The following is a 25667-nucleotide window of genomic DNA, read 5'->3' on the forward strand; positions in this document are numbered from 1 at the left end:
TATATATAAAAAATGATTTACGATTATCGCCTTGCTTTATAATATCTGTACTAATATCCGCTTAAATCTTAAAATTTCTGCATCTTGACAGTTTAACATTTCGCTTTAACAGATTGGAATTTTTTCTTCGGAAGTCATCAGTTTCCTTGCGTGACTTTACGCGGGCTCACAGTTGACGTCGTAGGATTAATAACTCGGTGCGATTCGTGTGCTTGCATTTACGGCTCTTATCGAGAAGGTCTTGAGATAGAATTTTTTAGTGAGAAAACGTACATCATTAAGGGCCTGAGAGGGCTTGAGGACCAGGTTCCGCGGCAAAGATGCCTCTGCACGATTGGTATCGCCTGGCGATGCCGCCACATCCGGTACCAAATATACGGCATGCTGCTCGAATTCCTCCTCCCTCAAGGTCGCGTGATCCCACTCGCTGGCCTCCATCCTTCGCTGCAAATAGAACCGAAAATACTCATTAATTTAATTCGATAATGGAAAAATGAGAATAATGTTTCCTAATACATTTGTTAAAATCTTTTTAAGTCAATACACTTCTGTATTATGTTTAAAATAACTGGTGTACTTGCAATGCATCAGAATATATAAATTTGATTAACAAGATTATTTTACTGAGGTACTTGAGTAAAAACTTTATTTAAATTCGTACTACATTTTTATCGTAAAATACTTTTAAATAGGATTTCATCATTATTAATTGACGCAAAAGCCACATGCTTTGATGTCAGCTTAGATACTCTTTCATAATTATATCTCACAGAAAGTAATTTATCTCTATGGCAGCCGGAAAGCTGCATACAATTGAACGAGGCGAGTTGACGGATTATATGTCCTTTTAAACGGATTATACATTAGAAAAGCTTCGAATATTTACGATGTGTTTTGTGAGTATTGTTAATCTTATACACATTGCTATCGCGTTTTCCTTCGCTTGCCGTTCGATTTTATTTGTTACAACGATCTTTGGGAAGTGAGTTTGTGTGTTCTATTGTTGTTTAGGAAGAATAATTTTATTGTGTTCTGGAATAAAAAAAGATATAAGTGAGCACAAATACATCGACAGGAATATTGCTATTATGAGGCAAAATATGGAATCCGATATAGTAACACTCAAATGAATAATCGAGGCGTCGCCATTGATGTTTCACTATTTTTTACCCGTATCGGGTTTTTTATAGATCTATGTTTTTTTTTTATTTTTATTATTGAGCAAGCGATGGGATAAATTCAGGCGTCATCATTAAATGTTGCGAAATTTAACCAACGTGATCATTCTCAGGGGAATAATTAAGACTGCCAGCGTCTCATAATTCTATTTCTTGTACATATATTCATCGGACCTTTGCGCAACTCCAGGAAATGATAAATTTGCAACAAGCTTGAATCGAGGCTCAGGCCATCCGGAACCGAGTCGATCGATGCATACAGAAATAAATAGCAAACACATAGAAATAGCCATATCAATAATCAGCTATATCAATAATCACCGGATAGCCTTCTGATGATACGACGATTTTTTGTAAATTTGTTTTTAATACGAATGGGGCTTGTTTCCACGATGATAATTTATAATCGATAATTACATAAACGAAAGATAATTGCCTCTATTCACATGCGTATGCAGGTAACATTATCATCAAGATTTTTTTCATGAATATTAATTAATGGAAAATAGTGATTGAGTTGAATTGAATTGCGATCCGCGATCCGGTTTTCTCGCCGACTCTTCAATTTGCGGTGGTGCAACACTTTAACACCGCGAAAGTGAAACCCGTCCACGCATTGATCGACTGCAGGGGTGAGAGGGAGAGAGGGAGGAAGGGAGGAGAAGAAGGGGGACGGGGGCATAAACTCCGAAGTCTTCCCCGCCCGTCACCACCCGCCGGGGATTTTCGCTACCCGATGGATTTCGATTTCCATGAAAATCGCGCACCGCCGGCATCGCAAGCCGCTCGCTCGCGTGTACTTTTGACGCAATTTTCCAACCAAAAGCGTTTTATCGCGTGTTCTTCAAAAACAGAGAAATACATTTTTGAAATATATAATAAAATAATAAAATAAATACCGCAACTTTGACATCTTAATTCTCTTATTGAAATACATAATTGCCATAACTTCATATCACAAGTTTCATGATATTCAAACAGAATTTTACGGTGCTTCTTAAATTATCAATGAAATTCAATAATAGATTATTTTTGAACATTTAATTATTATAAATTACAGGCGCTTAGAAGTCTTACGATTTGTCGTACAATTCTACGACAAATAATCAGTTATCTTTTTCTTCTTGCAAGTTTTCAGAGTTTATTCGTTATTGAAAGCTCTGTAGTCATAGCCGAAAAATGTAGGAGTATTGCATGCAATTTTTCATTTTGACGGATAAATATTTTTCTCGATTATCTATATTTCATGCCATATTTATTTTTCATCAAATTTCCATTATTTATGTATTTATTTCCACTTTTGTTGAAATTGAAGAAATAATTTCTTATAACAAATCAATTTGTTGTTTTGATATAATTATTTTAAATCGCTTCTTAATTTATATTTGTCAATACTCTAGATTATTGAATCTTTACACGAATAAATGTTGTCGTAATGAAATTCTCCTCCTCTCGAATTTTTCATCTTGTAATGAGATTTCCGAAGAAAGGTCTGAAAATTGTCGTTTTAAAAGTTATTCAAATGCTATGTATGCATTTTACTCAAAGGATTGCATTCGTAACACGCAGAAATGTAGCCGCGACAGGATCGATCCTTGGAGAAAGCGCATATACGATGTTTTGACCGGCCGCTCATTGCAAATTTGTTATCCTTTTATATTACAGTTATTAATTCTATTAATACAAATATTCATTGAATCTATTTAAATTTGCTATATCTGATTTGTGAGATTAATCGTTCACATATAAAAGAAAAAGAGATTTGCATATCAGGAAATTTATTTTCTTCGCAGTACTTCCATCACTATAGAATAGCAAAGAAGCAAGCCGAGTTTCATTCTTTTAGCAAAGAGCCACATACATTTTTGTATTTTTCACCATGTTAGATTGTAGGAGAGCAAAGGACTCGCGAAACTCACAATCAGTATGTTTCATCATTTTGAACACTCTAATAACAAACGTACTCCTCTCGTTGTACTAATCGCGCGATCTCTCTCAATGACGAGCCGGATTTGCGGTACTCACGGCTTCTGGTGCATCGGGTGTCGACAAACAAACACTATGATGACAACGTTGTTCCTCGAGGTGGAAACGTAGGTTCACCACCCTAGGTCACCTCGAGGATATCTCTTCTGTCGCGATTCGTTTGCCGTTGCGCGACCGTGCGTGCGCGGTGCGAAGGGCTGTGTGAACCGTTACGGGCCGGCGGCCGCCCTTTACGTGATTCTGTGATTTCTCAGAGAGACCGGCATCTTGCCGGCCCCGGTAGTCGCACTTAAGGCCCGGTCCTCTTGGCCTCGCGCTGGCGGGCGACGCAAAGCGTCGCTTATCCTCAACATTTATCTTGCCCGATTTGATCGCGCCGAGGATCACGCGGAGGGCGAGGGTGAGAAATTACGTCGGTAAGGCCGATCGCTGCCCCGGCTCTGCCTAGGCGGTCCCTACGCGGCCACCTACGCGGCGACGATGCTTATCGATTATCAGGACATCGGGAAAAGGGAATTGCGATCGATTGCCACCGATCGGCCGATGTTCCCCTATCTAATTCGCCGTCGTGCGCGTTGTTTGTCAACAACGCCAATTCTCGCCGCCGCTGAGCGAATCGGCAACCGGAATCACCGTCCAGAGGGACGTCTCCCTATACTCCTTTTTTTTCTACTGCTTCCCCCTTTTTCGAGAGAGCGATCGATTCTGGCTTAGTGGCCCAACACACGCGCGTGAACACTCGCGATTATTCACTGCCGATCGGATTTTCCTCGTGTCATACTATCGAAGCGTCATTCGACGATGCACACTGTCACCGGCTTTCCTGAATGGTCACACTCCTCGGCACCGATCCGCGTCGAAACTCTCGGCGAGACGCGTAATTGGCGAACGCGAAGGAAGTTGCACGGATACTGTTTTTTTTTTTTCCAAAAAATCGTGACGCGCTTTCGAGAATCTATTCGCGAGCACCGGGAACTCGCGGCGACCCTCTTTTTCGCGAAGGGGTTGCGCCTCCGCCTTCGTGTGGTTCTCGTCGGCGGGATGGCACACGCAAGAGAGCGCGGTGTGTGTGGAACTCGGGTAGACCTGACCTAGCCCAACGCGACTCGGCTTGGCTCTCCTCTCATCCTCTTCCCCCTGCGCCGGTATTGGTCGGCGGATATACGTCGGTCTCCCTTCCGCTTCCGTCGGTCCCTTTCTCTCTGCCTCTTCCACCGTCTCTCCCTCTCTCGCGCTCTCGCTCTCTTTCTCTCTTTCTGACGCACGCGGACGCGGTGGTGCGCCCGCAAAGCTGCCAGACCAGAGCAGAGGTGGTGCATTTCTCTGCGCTGCGCTTTCGATCGACCCGTTGCCAGAGGTTTCCTCTCTCTCTCTCTCCTCCTCTCTACCACCCTTTTCACCCTCTCTCTCTCCCCCTCGGTCCTCGCCCTTCCTCGCTACCCCCGAATCCTCCCGTTCCTCCCTGTTTTGTGCGTCTCGCTTCACTGTACGTCACTCTTCGTCCCCATCTACCACCCTCCCGGTGCATTCCCCGCTCAGTCCTCCTCGTTCGCTCCTACCACCACCACCTCCTCCTCTTCTCTTTTTCTCATACATTTCCCTCTTGTATCCTTGTCTCGCCGTTTATCGTATTTCACCCTCCTCGTTACTCTTCTCGATTCTCCCGTTACCCCTTGCAACCCACCCGCCACCCGCTTCGACGCGCGTGCAACCAACCCCCTCGGCGCACTACCCCTGCTCCGTGCACCGCTTTCTCCCTTTCTCTTGTTGTCGTCGCAGTGCTTGTTTGCTCGTCCCTCGTTGCTGTCGATGTGACGACAGGAGACATGCGCCGGTCAGCTCCGAAGTTTAATTCTTTCGGCAACTTCTCGCGATTATAAGGCATTACTCGTGCTGGGAAGAGCCGCGACGAGAATTCAATTAGCAGTTGAATGAAAGGACGGTGTCTTTGCACATTTTTGCAAAGCTCCAAAATATCTGTATTTTTAGATTTAAATAAAAATTTAATTATTACTTGATAATTTTCTTTAATAATTATTAAAATAGTATAATTGAATATATTTTAATGGATGATACGCGTTTTTATCATTAATTATTATATTTTTACTTTTTGACTTTATCACACTACTGTAAAGTTGATATGTTTTACCCTGCCCTTTTCATGTTTTTCTTCGACGCATCCCTCTCGCACCATTTCTCCTTGTCTGCCGCTCTCTAGTAACCCCTTTGCGGGAACGTGCGTTTAACCCCTCCGTCTAACTCAGACTCGCCCCTCCAACCATCTATTCTCATTCACGACTTAGTGCATGAAGCGACCACGTACGATATGAATGCAAATCAGTGGGGAACTTACTACTACATTTAAATTGCTATAATAATCCAATGTTTTCAATTTAAAATTTAATTTTTTTAAAACGATATACTGTTGGCGTTTTCAATCAATAGTTTTCGAGTTACGTACAACTATAAATATTTTCACCAACACGAGTACGTTGTTATTAAACACGGTACTCAGCTGTGTTGTAGTAAACCAACTGCGTCTATTGTACAAACGAGATCGGTCAGTCGTTTCGCGTACGAAACACATCGTAATTTATTTACGAATTATGCGGAGACAGCAACGGTACATATAATGTCTGTACGCCACCGGCATACAAATTCTCGGTTTTTTGCGAGTCAACTTCGCGATCACCGGGTACATGGAATCCGACTGGCCCAGACCCTGGCCCAGAGTCACGGCCATTCGAGATCGGTAACCCCGTTCACTTCGACTATGCGAGAGCGTGCGCGCGACTCGAGTCTTTTCGAGTCATCGCGAGATTAGTCGGCAAGACTGCCGACATATCGCGGCATGAGAAGAAAGGTCGCTGAACTTTCGAAGCTCTCAGACCCTAATCCGAGAGACCGGTCGCGATTCTATCGCGCAAGATTACGTGAACGATCACCGGGGACCCACGCGTGTATCGTGAAATTTTATCATTTATCTGAAAAAATGTACACAAGTCGATTACTGCGGTTTTTTGAGAACACAGACAGTTTTCGAGAACACTCTTTGTAGCTTAATTTTTCTTTGTAGATTTTTTTTAAATGTCATTACTTTATATACTTTTTATATATTATTCTTATATACTATTCGTATATCACGCTAAAACACAATTCAAATTCTACAGAATATCCAATAAAAATTCAATTTCTACACAATATTTCAATAAAAATTTGATTTTATATTTTATTTAATTTTTATAACTGACTCTTAAATTCTACATTTGCAGTTATTATATTACTTTTTATAATAATTGTGCGTAGCACTAACGTTGAATTAAGCTTTTAATTTTCGGGTAATTTAACATTGTAAAAATTAAAAATAACAACATTTTAATATGCTATTGTACAAATCCTTTATATCAAATTTTTCTTGAAAAGTTTAAGCCTTCCAAAATTGTAATTTAAATTCGCCAATGAAATTAAATACTATACGTATTTTTTTGCAGCAGCTATATTAATCAGATATTATCTCATGCGTTATGAAATAAATTCATATAAAAAAAGTATAGGAGTTTTCAACAAAGAGCAATCAGAGAAGCAAAATTCATATTTACCGCAGGACGATTTAGCACTGCGATATATATTGACTCTCTATAATTCACTTGGCGTTGCTCCCGATATTAATAGAATATTGGGTTGCGCGTGATTTATTCGTAATTTTATCGAAATCGCGCGCACCGTAGAATTTCATTTACGGGCGAGACACAGCCCAATGCTTTTTTTCCCAATGCTGCTTTGTCCGTACATTTTATTCCGACCTCCAAAATTTACATTTGACCGATCGTTAAATCGCGCCGACCGACCATACGATAAAATCCATCGCTTGCGGTCCACCAAGAAAATTAATTAATACACGAGCGCATGAGAGTAATCCCCTCGATAATTTTTCTCTCACGGGCGAAGAGCAAAAAAATTGCTATTTGAAAATAAATAAATATATACCACAAAGCAAAGGAAAAACCTGAAAATTACGTGCCAATAAAATGTGTCGTTCGCGCACACCGTGGCGAATCCGTTCTACGTGTAACTTCACCGAACCGGGTTTTGTACGCTATGATTATGGCTGACGAAGCCGTTGACCTCTTCGTTCGGTGTGACGAAATTTCGGCGTGGGTATACGTGATACGGCAACTCATGCCGAATTTCACTTTTCGACGGAAGAACACGTGCGATTCACCTCGATGCGATTTCCACGACGGTGAGCCGGTCGGCGGCGGTCCCGCCTAGCGAAAGAAGTTTCCGCGTGAATCGCCGACGACTACTAACCCAGATACGTTCCTCGGGGTCGTCGATCTTTTCCCTCCTCGGCAGGAGAACGACTGTGTACCAGATATATTAATTTCCTACGGTACGCGGACCGCTTCTTGCACACGAATCGCAGTCGAACATCGGTGACTGCGAACTTTCGGAATAGTTCGTTTTCTGTAGGTCAGTACTCTCGGATGCAGAATCCAAGCATTGCTGCAAAAATGGCGTTACGATGATACTAATGATAACCTACTACAAAATTTTTTATAATCTGTCATGATTTGTTATATGTTAATTATTATGTGATTTTACTTTAATGTCCCACTTTTAAAATATTATAAAATTATTTAAATAAAATTAATTGATCAATTGAATTGATGTTCAATGTAATGGCATACTTTTTAATTGAGTTAAAATTTATTTATAAAAGCATTAGCTGAAATTTATATAACATTTTAATAATCTTTAAATTAGATTGAAAACGTATTTAAAACGTATAAAAAATTTATTTATTTAAATATCCTTTCAAGTTAAATTACAATTTTTTATATAATTAATGAATAATTAATAATAATTAATTTATTTAGATTAAACAATGATTGTGTTACTCAGTTAAAGATATATTTTTTGAAGACAAAAATACAGTATATGTGATATAAAAATTAATTTTTTAATCGATACCGTTATCCATGATTCATCTAATAAAATAGATATATATTTAGTTCAAAAAACTTCATTCAAAATTATTTAATATTGATTATAATTGGGTCATTTAACTTGTAGAATCTCGTGGATGACAATCGCTACTAAAAGTGTCTCATTAAGTTACCGACGTCGAAAATTTCGTCTCATTAAAGTACTTGATAGATTCCGTATAAAAATGTCTATAATATCGATTTTCGATTGAGAGAGAAATCGGGATGCTACGATGGCGCGCGAAAAAAACCAGAAAATTAGCGGCGGCATGTTGCACATCACTCATCATAGGTTTCTAATCAGACGCGTAATAGTGACCAGCGCGGATAGAAAACCGAATGTGAACCGGAAACGCCGTTTCCATGGAACCCATTCGGATCGAAGCAAGGTGCTTTGCTCCCCGCGTGCGCCTGCCGTTCCGCGCACTCGTAACTGTTACTTTAGGAGTATATAACGGACCGTCCGACGTACGTATATACGCGTGTTTATCAAGTGGATTGCGTGTGCGTAAAGATCGCGGCGAATAACGGGGAGAAATTTGTTTGCCGCGCGAGACAACCCGAGAGCTGAAGATGACTACGAAATCGTATCATCGAATTCACGATTTATTTCAAACGGAACAATATTCCCGACTTGATCAAATGCGCAACGTAATTATACTCGTTTGCGTAATTAAGAAAATCGTAATTAAATGTAAGCAATTTGTTTTTTTTTTAAATACCTTAATGCATTTTTAATTACATAATTAAACACTAATTCTAACACTATTATTTCCGCCCCGAAGGGCTGACCAACTCGATGCATCATGTGTGTGTGTGTGTGTATCCGCATAGGTACTTGTTTACGTCGAAGGACGAGATAATTGAAACTGCGGCGAGTTACACGCGAAAAACGGTAAATTATTCCGCGGCAAGCCAGCGAGGATTCACTTTAATATAAAAGTAACGCGAAGTAACAGCACTTTCTACAAAAAGCTTAAACGCAACATGTCCCGGTTCAAAGCCTTATGGGTCATCGACCTCTCGCGCAGTCGGCGAAGCATCGACCTTCTTACAGACATCCAGACCTTTCTTAACCGCGAACGACACGAAACGAATATTTGATGCGCTTGTTAAATAGCTGTCCGACCTTCCGAATATTAAATTTCCGATTATTTTTTCATCATCTGTCATTATAGATGTCATAAATCTGTAGACGATCGTTGAAACGCTGGTTGGAACAAGTGGTACAAATAATTTTCTCCATTTCGAGAAACAAAAGGAAAGTTGATGAAAGTAACTAACGCAAAATTTAATTATTTTATTGCGATAGCTTTTGTACATTTTCATAATGAGAAAGATCTAAATTTTATACGTCTTCTTAATTATATGCTAGAATTTGTATATACTAAAGTTTTATTTCTTGTTTTGACTTTATACTGTTATATTATAACTTTATACTGTTATATTATAAAATATATATTATGTGGCTTAATCCGTGCTAATTACGTGATGGTTTCAATGTCTTGAAGATTTTCTGCAAATAGGAGATCGTTACCGCGAGGTCGATTTAACACCGAATCTGGTTTTTGCCCGCTCGGACGCTCCGTGTACTCTCGCCTATCGATAACGGTACATCAAGCAGGAAACTCGTTGAAATATTTAGCATCCTGAGCATCAGAGAGCTACCAGCCTGCTGCTGCTTCCTGTCGTTTAAAAAGTTTCCCGTCTGAAAGTGCTATGCTGTTCATGACACTTGCAATTCCGAATGAGTTTAGTATCAAAAACAGTTTTCGGGGAAATTTACTCGTTATGCGGATTTTAATATCTTTCAAATATCTTCTTTTTACGTTATGAAAAATTATTAACATATATTTACAACTAATCCTGATATTAAATCTTTATTTGGCTGAAAAATCTGCGCACAGATTTGCAACTGCTAACAGATTAGATTAATTGCATTGTAATTATGTAATTACTTTCAACTTGAAACTCGATCTCGACGTTTCGATAAAAAAGGTCTATTCTAGTATACAAAAAATTAAATTACGTATATTATACAATTTAAACCTTTGAAAAACAAGAGAGAATCACAGTTTTGCAGATTTTCACGAATATGTATAAAAGTGGAGATATGTTACAAGTGTTAGCACCGGGATAACGCGTTTTTCCAAATTGCTCTATATTTCTCCCCTTGCCGACCTTTTGGGGTGGCGGGCAAAAAAATCTGCGGCTTTGAGTTCGGCGAGTTCTCATTCATCGCGCGTAACATTGAAAATCTCGTTTTCCAGTCGGCCGAGTGCGGCTTTAAAGGCCGTCGTACCCGGCTGGTAGCAAAATGTAAACCGGAAAAGCAACGAGCAAGTGAATTAGCAAAGTGAGTTCGCGATTGCCTCCACCTCCTTGTCCCCCTCGCTCGGCCAATCTCACTCTCCCCACCCCCCACCCCTTGAGCGAGCGAGCTTCGTCCTTCTTTCTCCTCGTTCGCCACGGCACCTTCTCCATTCTCTCTTCGCCACGGATCTGAAAGAAGGTCTCTGCCGGTCGTTGTCCCACTTGGAGGTCTACTTGGACTTGGACCACACCATAGGCATGGTGCGCTGAGTAACGAGGTTCCGATACCCCCATAGGGGACCCCCTTTTGCGCCTGCATAGCATATACAGGGTGTCCCGGAACTATCGCTACTATTTTTGGCACACGTAGATCTTTCGATGCATTTTTAGTAAAAGGCGCTGAAGTGTCGAAAATTTCTTTCGATAGACACGAGAAACGAGAAACGATAATGACATCTTGTCCTTCAGTGACTCAGAAATTTGCTGCGACAGAAATTTAACTTAATATGTTAATCTGAAAAAGGATTACACAAAGAGGTGCTTAATAGATATTTAATTTAAATGACAATTGTAAAAAGATTTTGCAAATATAGTCGTAGAGAATGGAGATAGTGTTGTGCGCGCCGGTGAACGAACTTTAACGCGTGCAAATTTGTGCAATTTCCGTTACCGTTGTCGGCTGTCGATTATTTTTTCAGTATTTTTATCGTCTCGCGATGAATAAAGTGATGATTAAGTAAAACATGAATGCATTACAAAGATTTAAATATAACGTAGAACTCTGAATGATTTGTTTTTAAACTTTTTTTTTTTTTTTTGAGAAAATTGATGAAAAGTGTATCTTAAAGCTGCGAGTTTCTTGACCCTCCAAAGGTTAAAATTTTTATCTTCTTTTCCTTCTCTTTATCTATGTGCCTCTTTTCTAAATTGTATTATTTTATAGTTTTGAAATCAACCAAGTAAGATGAATATCCAGGATTAATTTGCAACTTTTGATTGCAAATTTAAAACAAAAGAACAAAGAGAATTTAATATTTTCGTATCTTTCGTTATCTTTATAGAATTATCATCTATTGCAGTCACGTAAAATAACATAAAATAATAATTCGCAAATATTAATTTGCAACGGGGTACTTGCTTTCAATTGGAACAGTTTTCTTTATTTATTAAAGGGATCGCTGCGAGAACTGCGGTTTATACACAGGTCAGGATCTCATATCCTTGAGGATGACGTGAGGCGCGTTCAAACGCGAAAAACCGACGCGTCATAGAGGAGGCGCATTGGTCGAAGAGAATCGGGCGCACGAACGGTACCGCTGTATTTACTCGCGACGACGATGGATAAGATCGCGTGGGGTGTGTGTGTGTGTGACGTGAGAAGATTTTCCAGTGCAAGCGTGTCTCCTATCCGCCCCTGCATACTGCCACGTTCCGGTATCGAATCCGAACCGATGTGGACAGCGCGCGTCACTCGCCTAACTGTACATATCTTGCGTCTTGTGTGTATATATCGAAGGTACCGTATAGATACATACACATGCCGAGTACCGCAGCCAAACGATCGTAAAACGCGTGAATACGTGAGGACGGTGGGTACACGTGGGCCCATACACTATGCACGCGTCGCGAGTCTATGCGTGTACAGGTGCGTAAAAGCACCGTTGCACGGCGAGGAGGGAAAAGAAGGAGGTGAGAGGAGAAGGGCGGGAAGAGGCACGGCCAAAAGTAAAACCGAATTCGTTTTCGGTAAGGCTTGAGGCGGCCGACTCTCGGGCTTATCTCCAGCTCCTTATCACAGACCTCTTCCGGGTCTTCCACATCCGCGCGCCTGCGTTTTCTCTTTATGCATATTATATAAGCGAACGTGCATACGATGCACTCTCGCAACTCTACTCTGAATGAGGAGTGTATATTTTTAACCCTTTCTGGAGACCGCGCATAACTTGTTTTGATCGTTATTCAAATATTCTTTAACATTTTCTGTGCCAAATAGATTACATTCTATAAAAGTCTTCAATACTATAAATTCCTCAAGTTGTCTTGATTTTTTAAACAGAGTTATTTTGCAAAACGCATGGTCCGAACAAGCTTAGTTGTCTTGCGACTTAAAGTTAAGTCTTTCATTAAAAATACTCAAATAATAAAGTTTAAATATATCATTACATATTATTTAATTTATTATACAAATAATTTATATTAAAAAGGATCAGTCGGAAGTTTAATAATAATTTAAAAGCAGTTAATAAATTAATTTCTTGCTAGAGTAAACTTTTGGTTGGGTTTGTCCATACTACGCACCTACACATGTAAGAATTGTATATCGCGATTCACATTCTACTGCTCGAATTTTTTATATCAATTCTTACAAAATTTGGATCAAAATGTGTAAGAAATTCCTTTTATGAGACAACTACCTTAAGTGAGATCGTAAATTTTTAATTATGTCATTTTTGATAAAGTTATAACAGGTAAAATTTATTTGCGTATCTATGTAGTATTCACTTTTGTTGTGCAAATATTTGTACATTTGTGAGTTACCATGTCGGTGGAATGTGATACAGTTAAATCGATTTCTAGGTGTTGAATTACTTTGCTCGTGGCGTTATGAATTCTTTTTCATAATCACTTTTCCGAAGGTCAGGTTCTTCGTGCAGCACATCGCGCGCGGTAATTTCGATAATCATATGCAAGATGTTGTAGCTTTCGTATGCTATGCGGATGTGCCTTAAAAGGTAACGCCGACATCCGTTGGTTCTTATGTAATGCAAAGGCAAGAGATTGAGATGCCAGGTTAGAGTTATTGCACTGAGAATATTCAGATACACTTGAGACATTTTGTCGAATCGCGCAAATATTATATCTTTTATAAACCTATTTTATAAACTTATAAAACTTGTAATCCTGCGAGGTAAAAAATAAATTATATTTAGATAGCTTTTATTACATTTATATTTTACACGAATTTGATATGAATTTAGCCAATTTAAATGATGAAAAATGTGTTATTTAATGTACAAAGTATTAAATTGCATATTCTTTTACTGAAAATTTATTTTTTGTTGAAAAGTAATAACTATTTTTGATTAATTGTTTAACTTCTGTGCAATTAATTCATGTTTAATCAAGAATTTGAAACAAATTATTTAATAAATAAAGGGGGTTTTTTTTTCATGCTGAATTACTCACATTTTTCGAGTGCATTAAGGAAATAGGAAACATCGGTTAATTCAAAGAGTGACGTGCCTGTAATTTACATCTGCGTTGCTCTTACGTGCACTTTGCTTTCGCGAAGGTCCTTATACAATAGCACTGGCAAAAGACGAACATCGTTTAATCAACGAATGATGGAAATGAGACAAGATGCAGTACATTAATTGCAACACGAATTGTTCTCTTTGAATACATTACATTCGTAAAATAATCATTTTTTTTTTGCTAATAAATTTTAAGGAATAAATATCAAATATTTTGAATAGTATTTAAAATCAACATTAAGTTTTAATATATTTTAAGAATATAAGAAAATTTAAAAATTTATTAAAAGTGTACGATAAATATTTTCGTTACGCAATACGCATCTTTTCAAATTTTTATTTGCTATAATGAAAGTTAATGCTAATTATAGCTTTAAGAAATTTATGTATATGTTACATATGTTTATACTTTGTAATATTGATCAAAGAAATCGATTACATGGTTGACCGCATTTTTTTGGTTTTTCAACCATTCAAAGGCAGTTTCATCGCTCGAAAGAGATCCAAAACTACATTGCCTCGGGACATAACAAATTGCCATTCCGTTCAATACCTATATGTTTCTTCTCGGACGTCGATTCGTACGAGAGAGCACGACGAACACGCCGAAACTGATCTCCTTCGGCCGCGAGTACATCGACCCTCGCGGCCGCCGCGCCGTTTTGCAAAAGTACAAGTGGAAACGGACGTCGGCCGCGCCGGCCTCGATGAGTAGTGCGACTCGACGTCGGACCGTACGGCTGCCGCTTTCAGTAGGAACATGTGATCGCGCGTACTCCTGATTCCTGGTTCGCCGTCGGCTCTTGGCCGCGGCGCTCACTCATGGCCGACCACGGCGTGTCTTTCTCTACTCGCTGGCGCGAGCGAGCGCGCACAGTCACGGACGACCGCTATATCATTTTCGCTACCGGGCTGCGCGCCTCACGGTTCACCGTTCTCGCCGGTTGTTGAACCCGACTCTCTTTGCGCGCTGCATAACCTATTTTGTAATAGCACACTTCGTGCCGCGCTAACCGGCACACCAGCGCGGCATCCTCATTCCGAAATGGGCTGCGTGCGAGTGCGCGTTTACGCTGTTTGTCGTGGCGTGTTGCCAATTAAGCGCCCTTTTTTCTTCTTATCTTCCATATATGGGTCCACAAATTGAGATTTTTTTAAATACAGAAGAAACATATGAAAAATACTGAACATATAAATTTTATGAAAGTTTGTATTTTAATTTTAGATTTTGAATTTTATTTTAATATTTATTTTTATGTTATTTTATAATTTATTACAATTTTTATTTTATTTTTTATCTATCAATTTTAGATTGCACTTTTATATTTGTTTCATAATATCTTTTTTAGATATAAAGTATCGAAATTTTAAATCTCTTTTTTTTAAAATCATTATTTTTTCAGTAATTAAATATTGGATAAATTTGTATATGTGCAACAAAATTTTGCTGAACAATAATTTTGAATTTACGAGAGTTAATATTATATCTTTTTATAACAATTGTAATAAATCGTGCTTTGCTTTAATGAATTCGCATAGTTACTAGTGTAACTGTTTGATTAGAATAAAGTTAGTAGGTCAAATGCACGTGCCCGGTATCGATGCATTTCCGCTTTAGCAAAAGTAGAATATTTGACTTTCGCGGTTAGCAAAGTGGCACAAAAGTCAATAACAGAAAGATTACATTAAAAAAAAAACAGCTTATTTAAACATAGTTTATTTTTTAACAGATAAATAAAAAATATTTAAATAGTTTTTTACATAACTAATTTAGAAGAAATGTATTCATAAAAAAATTTATGTCATTCCGTGTTCTTTTTCTTCTTATATTAAATATATTTAAATATTTGTATAAAAATATTAAAAATTTTACAATTCTACAAAATAAATCAGAATTTATTTATTTTACTAACGCATTTGATAAAAATTAAACGCAAATAATAATTTCATTAAACTTCTTTCAATAAATTTCTCAATAATAATTTTTAATTTATAATATTACTGAAAAAACAGGTGTATAAAATTATGGGAGATAATAGTGTCACACAAAGCAGCGCGAGAGGAATTGTGAAAAAAGAGACGAGATTGGTAAAATTAAACAACGAAAAGTAGATAAGGCTCCAAACATGTAAAGGTGCATGTTTAGCTGTGCCGCGAATATTTGAGCTTCCGTAATGGTTAACATGGTTAACACGTGAGTCATAAAATTTCCCAGACGACACTGATAACCAAGGCTAGTAGTGGCACGTGGTACGTTGCAACGGAGAAATTGTCGCGGACAGATAACAACGTCGGTTATTCGGATATTGTGCCCGACGTGGCGTGAGAGAGTGAGGCAGGTCAAGCGTTTCTATATCTCGCGTACACGTTTCTCGCTTTCAGGATGGGGTTATCGAACGCGCGTGAAGCTTCTGCGAGAAAATTGAGACTTTTTATCAATTCGCGTCATGCACTCCGTAGCGAATTATCAAATCTCCTTTTTTGTTTGCGAATAATAAAGTACTGTAACGATGTATTCGACCGCACAGACGAAATAAAGAATCTCGCGAAATCCTCTGCAATATTACTTAAAAGCAAAAACGAATTTGTAATTTGTAGGAAACTCCAAGATAGATTTATTTAATCAATTAGAGTCAAACTTTTCCAAAGTAAAATGTTGAGGTGTTAATAGTTCTTGAATTATAGAAATTGAAATGCCAGAATGTCATTAAATAATAACATTTCGTTGTTTATTTAAATTTAAATACACGTTCTATTCTATACATAATTTTAATATTTAAAATATAATTTAAAGATACTTAACACTAAAAATAAATACGATTGTGATGTAAATAATAATTTTTCTTAAAAATTTTTTTGAGGAAGAATTACTGTCAAATTGATTGAAGAATTAGTTAGCAAAATCACTGTATTATTATTATATACATTTGGTATAACGCATATTTTTAATTATTGACAATACGAGAAATATCTGTACAAACGATTCTGTTACGCCAATAGAGCGATACACCCCGTAATCGTTGCGAAAGAGATTAAATAACAGAGTTTATGCGTTTCCGCATTGAACGGCTCGGAACTTCAATGTCAATGTCAGTCGCCCTTTCACCTTATATAACGAACGAGCGCGCTGACTCGCCGCCGAGACTCAGGCATATTATCCGTTTAATGCGATTCGAATGCACACTGTGGAACACGACGAAATAATTCTGCCGCCTGTTTTACTGCTCGCCGAAGAATCAGGAAATGCGAAAATTATGCATTCTCGCACATCTAATCTTTCCTAATTCTAGAATCTTCTCTCATCTCTTTTTCTCTCTCTTTTGCTCTCAGCTAGAATCCGTTTCGGTCGGTAACCTCGGCTAATTGTCCAGCAAGTGTAACATTACTTGACAGTTAACCAAAACGAGTTACGGTCAGTTTCTACTTCAGGAGCTTCAAAGAATTTTTTAATCTCTCCAATTTTAATCATTTTTTTGCCGAAATATTATCATATAAATTTGATTGCTATTTTATTCAAAAAAATATACTGTTTGCGTCGCTTTCAAATAAGTATCTTTCTAATATTGTTATTAGAATGTTTATGCTATATATAGAAAAAATACTTTGTTTTAAGAATTAATTATCGAAATAAAAAGATTGGTTGTGTGGTAATTGCGAAAGACAATTCTCACACTAATCGAAAGAAGTACATTAAAACTTTTACGTTAAAATTCTTCTCTACTGTACAGAATATCTATAGTAAAAATTTTAAATCAATTCTTTTCATTGAAGATTAAAATACCAATCACGGCTGTTATTGATATTTGGTTAATCGATTCCTCGGATTATCTGATTTCTTATATTTAGATATTCGAATTATCTGGATAATTTAGATTTGAATAAGTGAATAATAATTATATCTCGAATAATCTAGACATTAAATTTTTGTATATTTGCTACTTTAATATATTAATGATTATTTTACAACTCTCAATACTATTTAAAATTTCTTAAAAATTTAAAAATGTTTCGAATGTTCTGAATTATGGAGAGATTAAAGCAAAGTTACAAAATAACTTTCGAAATACATTATTCTGTCAATTTATTTGTGGAATCACGTTTGTCCAATAATCTCAGCTTTTTTGAATTGCCAATCGATCAAGTCTCGTTCCTCTTGTTCATATGTTTCAGCGTTTACAGGTACTTGAGAAAATAAAAATTCCGAAAGGTATCTTTCTAGGTAAGTGTACCTCCTTCAGTGCAACATGGCGATAGTAAAATGCGTTTATGACTATGGTGAGAGTAAAGAATATGTTCACGGTGCGAGCCTTGTATCGCCTGACGAACTAAATTTAGCGTCGCTCGAAAGACGGACGATTAACTTTTCAACATTGACAGCGTGGAAAAAGTCGGCAACCGGCTGAGAAAAGTAGGTAAATTTGCGCCGCGAAAAATTCCCCTCGCGCGACACGATTCCTCGCGACAACGGACTATTTTCTCGCGGCGTTTTGCACTATGGCTATCTCTCATTCTGAAACTCATTTGGAATTCTTTAACTATATGCGAATCTTCTTTGCTCGAGTTCTTGAAAAAGTTTTCATGATTTTATAACACTCGCATACACAGAATATTTACTATTTACATATGATATTAAAATAGAGAATATAACAAAAAATACTTTTAAATGTTTCTAATGTCGAGTGTCTTCTAAACTAATGTAAGCTTTCAAGATTAATCAAGATTAATATTCAATTCGCGTCTGATGTTGTTACGACAGGATCAGAGTTATTAACGATTCACAATTTGTTTTTGTTTGCGCTTCAGTGTCGTTCGTGTATCTTCCTACTGGATTGCTTCCTGCTTTACAGTCTTCTGGTTTTGTGTACCCGCTGGTCGCAGCGGGATCATACAGGTATTTCATCCGCTTTACTGCGAGCATACGTCGACTTTAATTATTGTCGCATTCTCGCGCATTTTTCCGCGGAATTTTTGAGAAAACAAATAGTCCTGAAACTGTGCACGGGGGACCACTGAGAAATTTGCTTGTCTCGATGAGATAATCGCAAAGTTGTCCGTAGTTCCTCGTGGCGCAAAAAGCGACAACAAAACAAAATGCAAATCCACTTTAAATTCGGCAATTACGAATTGCGGCATTAGCATTAAATGAATAAAGCGTATACATTGAATAGCAGTCAAAGAGGAGCGCGTGTTTATCTTTAGCAGGGCTAAGAATAGATCTATACGAATAATGAAGGATTATTATACAATCCAAAGTTTCATAAGAAAACTTGCGCCCGCACCTTCTCACCGGTAGCGGCGGTACGTTGTTAAATTGAATCGCAAAGAATTCCGCAGCTCGCTTTATTGAATTTCTCATCCCACGGTAACGTTGTCGGTAACAACCTATCGCCGCCTCTCATTGCCGCGCGGCCTTGATACATCGATAATACCAATTTAATTGTGCTCGCGGAATATAGGATGTTTCAGGCGTACTAATTGAAGTCGTGACATAAAAAAGACGTAGGTATTTTTAGAAAATCATCTTCTTCCCGAATAAAGCCCTACGCGTTTTAGAATGCTGCCTCTCTGCTTTATCTTTTCTAAAAAAAAAAACTTCTTCGAACTTCTCTTCGAATGTTCCCAACTAATTGTCGTGAGATATTTTTTATAATTTTCGAGATATTTCGTTGTAACAAAATCTATTAGTATGTCGCCTCAAAACCGATCATTCGCCAGTCTATTGACTTTGTGCGCTACAGGGAAAAGTGACAAGTTTATTAGAGCGAACTTGCGTGCGACTCGTCGCCGTCGCTAGACCGGCCAGCAAGGCTAAAGCGAAGCGAAGTGAAGCGAAGGGAGGGAATCTCACGGCTGACGGCTGGCCGTGACTTTACTCAACTCAGCCGGCACTCGGGCCGGCGCAACGCGTCAATGTAGAACGGTCATTGACTCCTCAGCTCGCGAGCCTCCTATATACGTGAGCGCCCGACTCGACTCCGCGCCACCCGAGCCTTCCTTTCCATCCGCAAACTTCATCCTTTCGCCGGTGAACACCAGGTATATGAGCGCGCCGCGCGCGTCTCGTGATACTTCGACGCTTGATGCGCGCTTTGACCTCCGCGATTCGATTTTCTGCCGATTTGTGATTATTTTTATCTAGAGCGCGAATTCAATCCTACCAGGTAGCGCAGAGTTTTTGTCTGGATTCCTTGTGTTTAGATTAACTGCTTATAACAGTTTTATAATGTTTTTTTAAAGTAACATGCTGGTCTTACTTTGTTATTTAATGTTATATAAAATATTTCCTTCATTATGCTTTTTATCTTAAATGTAGAATCCCGGATTAAAGTCCATCGAACCGTAATTGAATTAAAGCGCATCTTTCTAATGCATCAAACTTTTTAAATTTTTCATTAATGAAAATTTTAAATTAATGCATTTGTAATTATTTACTATTTGCGATCAACGGAGAAATTATAAATTAATCAAGTACTAAATATATTCTTAAGAATACACGACACATCTTGATTTTTCAATGAGAAATAAAATTGTTTTCCATCGCTTCTAAATATTTACTATTTCGCAATTTTGCCACCGGATCAACGATATGCGCGATAGTGCGAATTTAATAAGATTTCTGTTCGTAAAGAAGCTAGGATTTAACGATATGTTCTTACGATAAACACGCGTATAACTCGGCTCGCGCATATTCTGAGATGCTGACGATCCAAGGTGCGGTGCTTCGCACGGGCCGCGATGGGAATTTTATCGCGATGAATTCCGCAAGCTGCGGGATAAGTGAGAATGAGCAAGCGCACATAATGATTGTACACAACCATGATGCACCAACATGGCTCATTTCGACTGGATAAATCGACAACAGCTTTCACTGATAAACTTCAAAATTTTAATAAAAATTGCCCATTGCATCATTCTAGATACGTTAATTAATTCATTAAATGCTACTTTGATTTTTATTCGATTTTTATAATATTTTCAATGCAATCTGCATCGGAAATAGGCGCAAATGCGCACAGATAACAAAATTAAGTGATCGGAAAAATTACAAAAAATGTCGCGTTCCAATATTTCTTGAAAAGAATTTTATCAATTTACGTCTCGCGATAAAAATAAGAGCAATCTATGCTCTCATTGAAAACATCAACCATATCAACTTATGAATTAAAATTTAGTTTGTAGGCTGATCGACAATTAATAAGGATCGCACAAAATTTTAATAATAGATTAAGTAACTTAGTAGTACGTTTCTTTTTTGTGATGAAATCAGTTCCAAATTTTGCAAGTGATGCCGGTTTTATACGATTCAAAAGAACCATAGTAAGAGAACAAAATACAATTTTAACATATTTCCATTTGTCTGCGACAACTCGTGTATTTTAAGATTGTTTTAAATTTCTCAAAATAGAGAGAGCAAAGAGAAGAAAGATATAGGATTTTTATTTTGAAAAATAATACTGATATAATCTTGCTCTTTTCCTTCATTTGGTTAACGCCGATTTTTTCACGGATGTGCCACATAATCATCACCGTAGATATCACGCTGATGAGTTTTATTTGTTATGTGTTGTGTCACATTGCGTGGCTGACATGAATTCAGTTTAATTTCTATTGTTTCTGCATTTATCTCGACACACTGATCGTGCGTATTATGAACGCGTATTCACGGGTAATCTAGCGGCACCCGGTAGACACGAACGTAACACTTCCGAGCTTTGTGCATAGAAAAATAGAAGAAGAGAGGGAGGAAGACGGGGGAAGGGGGAGGGGGCGGAAGAAAAGAGGGAGATTGACCATGAATATTTTTTTATGCACAATTTATTGCATCGCAATTGCAGATTAGGCTTAGCACATTTGAGAGTCACCCTGTAGATAGTATAATCGGGGTTATGGTACCGCGTAATACTTTGGAGAGTCTAGCCTGTGCGCCGCAGAAAATGCAGGACGAGTTTATTGCACTCCGGTCGCCAGGAGAAAATTTGCACTAATTCGGCGTGTCGGTCCGCTAGATTCTTCACGGCGAACGAGAAAACCTTCTTCCGTGAAATAAATCTTTGTTTTTTCATATATTAATAATAAATGTATGTGGAACATGTGTTTTTCACCGACTTAAATAAAATTTAATATTACCATTCTAATGAGTAGAATATGAAAATAGTAACAAAATTGTTGCTTCATGCTATGAAAATATATTTAAATATTAATAGTAATAATAAGTTAAATTTAGCTGTTTTATTAGGTTTAATTATAATATGCAATGACTACTATCTAAAAATAGTAAATGTCTAAAGCTAAAAATTTATGAAGCTGCATTTTGCATGTCTAATTGAAATCAATTTGAAAAATGTAATTTTCGTAACCAACCACGATTTTTATTATAATTTTTTAATACATTGATAAAACACATTGCTGCAAAATTTTAATATAATTGTATTCTTTTTCATTTATAGTATGCAATAATTGTATAATTATTTCTATTCTTATTACTATTCATTCATTACAATTCAATCTCGAAAAATTCTGAAAAATTTGAATATTGAGGTCTCTCAATTGATTAACAAAATGAGATTTAGAAAGTCTTGACAAGGTAAGGATATTTTGTCACTGAATTAATATTTGAAATTAATTTCAAAAATTTTATTTATTTTATCATCACAAAGTGATGGAAGACAATAATTTTGAGACGTTATTATGAGAAATGCGTTTGTTCGACGGATATAAGGACATGATGGTATTGCGCCGAACGGGACACCCCGTATATACGCGACGGACGGTCATCGTTACGGTAGCGCGTAATACTTTACGGTTCGGCGTGTGTATTATCGCGGAATCGCGCAGGACAAGCGCAATTTTTGCATGGAAAATGGCGCTACGGTACTTTCAGCCTCGCCGCTCGCCCGCGGCGGACGACGAATCTAGGCTAGGCCTAGGAACGACACGGTCATCGACCACCCTTGATTTTTTCCTCTAAAGACGGAGAAAGCCGCACCGCGCAGTCCGATTTCCCGTTGATTAGATTATGGCACCGTTGCGGAATGTTGCGCCGAACAAATCATGCCTATTATGATAAACCGAATCGGTTCAACAATCGCCAATTTTTAATGGCGAAGCAATTTGTAGCACACGTTTTAGCGTCATTAATTATGTTATAGTAAAATATATTTATATATTTATTTTTTTGCATTCTTGGAAAAGTATTACGTTCTATTTTTAGAATAGAAGAAACAACAACAATTATTATTATTATTATTATGATATTTTTTATCGCCGTTTGATTGACGATCGTCAATGGTGGAAAAGATGTCGATAAATAAAACATCGGGTTAGATCGAGTGATACGAATTCGAGAATATCCTTCAATCTTCGGTTGCCTCGCGGACGCGCAAGAAAGTACGAATCTTTTCGATCAGTGCCCCCCGTACGAAAAGTGCAACGACCGTTCCAATAAATCGACCGTCCCCTCCCGCTCCTCTCCTCTCCCTCTATCTCACGAATTGCCACCTCTTCTTTCCCCCCGCCCTACCTCCCACCCCAAAATGATTACATATACGCAAGTTCACAGTGACCGCGGCTACGAACCGCGGTCTGCGGATACCGTTATGTCACATTAGTAGGCACCTGCAGGCGTCATTATCCTCTCCCACAGCGTGCCATTCTCAAAATCGAAAAGCACTTATCCTGTAACACGCGAGAAAACGGTACCGACATCGATGTCCATCGAACGCACCTGAAAATATCCTAGCGTGATCTCATGCTCGCAGGATATTTTGACATTACCGTGTAGCGGCGAAGGCTATTTTTAATCGCCAGTAACTGAAAGTGTGATTTCAGATTTTTAATGTTGTTTTTGATACTGTAAATATATAAAATGTAAATATTTTAGAGTTTTACATATGCGCATTGCATAAATATGAAATTTATGTTCCTAAAATTACATAGAAAAATTCGCAAAAATGAAAAATGGCGTATTAATTTTTCATATGCTGAGACAGTATGTTTCAAAAGCTTTTTTGAAATATAAAATACTTAATCATATATATATAAAATAACAAAATGTTTGTTATGGATCTGTATTGTGCATTATGTTGAAATTATGCAATTTTAATTATTATCTGATTATTTTAATGCTTATTAATTATATTTTCTTTTTAGTTTTAATTAGTTTGTTTATCACTGAATGTCTTAGCAGTGTATATATCAGAACTGTTGCATAAGAAAAGAGAAATGAGAGGATTTCTGGAAATCTAATCCCTTTTCTAATTTAATACAATTATTAGTATAGTTTGATTTTGAAATATAGATACTGTTGTCACAGATCACAGTACATATCATCTATTTAGTCTACTTAATGCTGCATATTTGCGATGCATGGATTGGAAATGTGTAACCTAATGCTTTGCGATATTAAAACATAATGCACGTTCGTTAAAGATAAGTCTCTCCGTGTATCACGAATCAACGACCGCAAGGAAACGTGGCTTGTAAGTACAAAGGGACTCGTTTCCGCTCTCGACTTCCTTTATATTTCATAATCCTTTGACGCCTCAACAATTTTCCACTTCTTCATTCTTTTTCCCTTCCCGAGCTTTCGCTTCCTCTTTCATTGCGGCGCGCAATAAGATTTCTTTCCAGATAAAAACGTCATCTTTTTAAAAGATGCAGTTTCCTCGGTCGGATCGGTTACATCGACGAAAATTTCGTTCGGCCGAAGAAAAAGTGGGGAACTGCGACGAACGGGGCACCGTTATGTCATATTAGGAAATACATGCGTTTAACGGTGTTCCCCCCAGCGAACCTCTTGTACCTGCGACAAACAGATGGTCCCGATCGTTCGTTCCCAATCGCGAGTCGGTGTTACATTTGCGCGGTTTAACGATTGCGCATTGAGATGCACAGCGGATGACATAAAAATCGATCGTATATTTCTGTAAAAAAATCTTTTAACCTTTAAATATTTTAGCGTTTCGCTTTTTTGTGAGAGATTATGGTCAAAAGTGTTGCTCTGCAAATTATTATCTCTTTTTAGTGCAATAACCTTTTAGCGAGTTCAACAAGTCGAAAAAGATTATCCTTTGAATTTATTTTTTATATTTTTTATTTAAAAAAATGCAGAATAGCATCGATTATAGATACAAAAACCGATCGGCTGTATGTACGATACCGCAATGCGCTTTGCGAGACACAAAATGTAGCATTGCCTTTACCGTTGTTTTTTTCCAGACTTTCGGCTTGGTCCTGGTACCGTTAGGGACTCGGAGGCTCTCGAAGAACGAGCGTGAAGAAACACTTTCTGTATTCGAAGAGCATCTCCCGTGACGTAACGCGTATATCGAAGGGTTCAAAGTACTTAAGATTGCCTCGTATATATTCATTTTCGTTCTGCGCGATTATGCGCGCCGTTTTATTTGAACTTTGCCGATGTCTTCTCGATGGACCGTTATGCAAAATTGCATAATTGTCGGACTTCACTGCTGTGTTGTTACTAATTTATTTATTTTATTTTTTTTCCTGTTTGTTGGTATACGCTGATTTTGCGATATTATTAACCGCGCATAATCGCGCGAAGAATTATAAAACGATTAAGCTAATGTAATTTGGACAAATTAGTGTATGTCGATAATTCTTGATTTATTTACGACGATCTGCATCATAATGATTTTCCGATAAACTCGCGAATATTAATAACGAGCGAGAACGATTTGCGCGAATTTATTCGATAATCTGTGAGAAAAGCATTTGCTTTTAGTTAGTTCTTGACGACAATTACGCTTTATATTCATCATTTTATTTGCTAAATTAGATGACTGATATCGCGATTGTAAAATTCACAAATTATTAGAATATAATCAATTAACTTTTCTCTGAATTTTGCATGCAATTTGCAACTATTATTGATCACCTGAAAAATTATTATACTGTCTCGACCTTGCTCGTTGAGTAAAAGTTGAGCA

The 25667-nt window shown here is 37.7% G+C and overlaps 2 protein-coding genes across 5 annotated transcripts in view; one reads left to right on the forward strand and one right to left on the reverse strand.

Annotated features, from left to right (window-relative positions):
* The window catches only part of LOC105668432 (protein FAM76A), a 60584-nt gene that overhangs the window by 15242 nt on the left and 19675 nt on the right, over window positions 1–25667 (forward strand). Inside the window, exon 7 of one of the 3 annotated variants that reach the window (XR_010891153.1) lies at window positions 24937–25059. The exons of the other annotated variants lie outside the window; for them this stretch is intronic. The gene's annotated coding sequence lies outside the window, so the exon portion shown is untranslated. The remainder of the gene's footprint in view (window positions 1–24936; window positions 25060–25667) is intronic. 3 annotated transcript variants of the gene reach the window in all.
* Blimp-1 (PR domain zinc finger protein 1) overlaps window positions 1–25667 on the reverse strand; it is a 37700-nt gene that overhangs the window by 10791 nt on the left and 1242 nt on the right. The window contains exons 1-2 of one of the 2 annotated variants that reach the window (XM_012360817.2): window positions 3204–5519; window positions 274–444 (exon numbers count right to left, since the gene is read on the reverse strand). In XM_012360817.2, the coding sequence (XP_012216240.1) occupies window positions 274–438 (165 nt within the window). In that variant the 5' untranslated portion in view covers window positions 439–444; window positions 3204–5519. Of the gene's footprint in view, window positions 1–273; window positions 445–3203; window positions 5520–25667 lie in introns of those variants that run through there. The other variant, XM_067358834.1, reaches the window with a different exon arrangement.

Source organism: Linepithema humile, chromosome 7 (assembly GCF_040581485.1).
Source record: "Linepithema humile isolate Giens D197 chromosome 7, Lhum_UNIL_v1.0, whole genome shotgun sequence".
NCBI lineage: Eukaryota > Metazoa > Arthropoda > Insecta > Hymenoptera > Formicidae > Linepithema > Linepithema humile.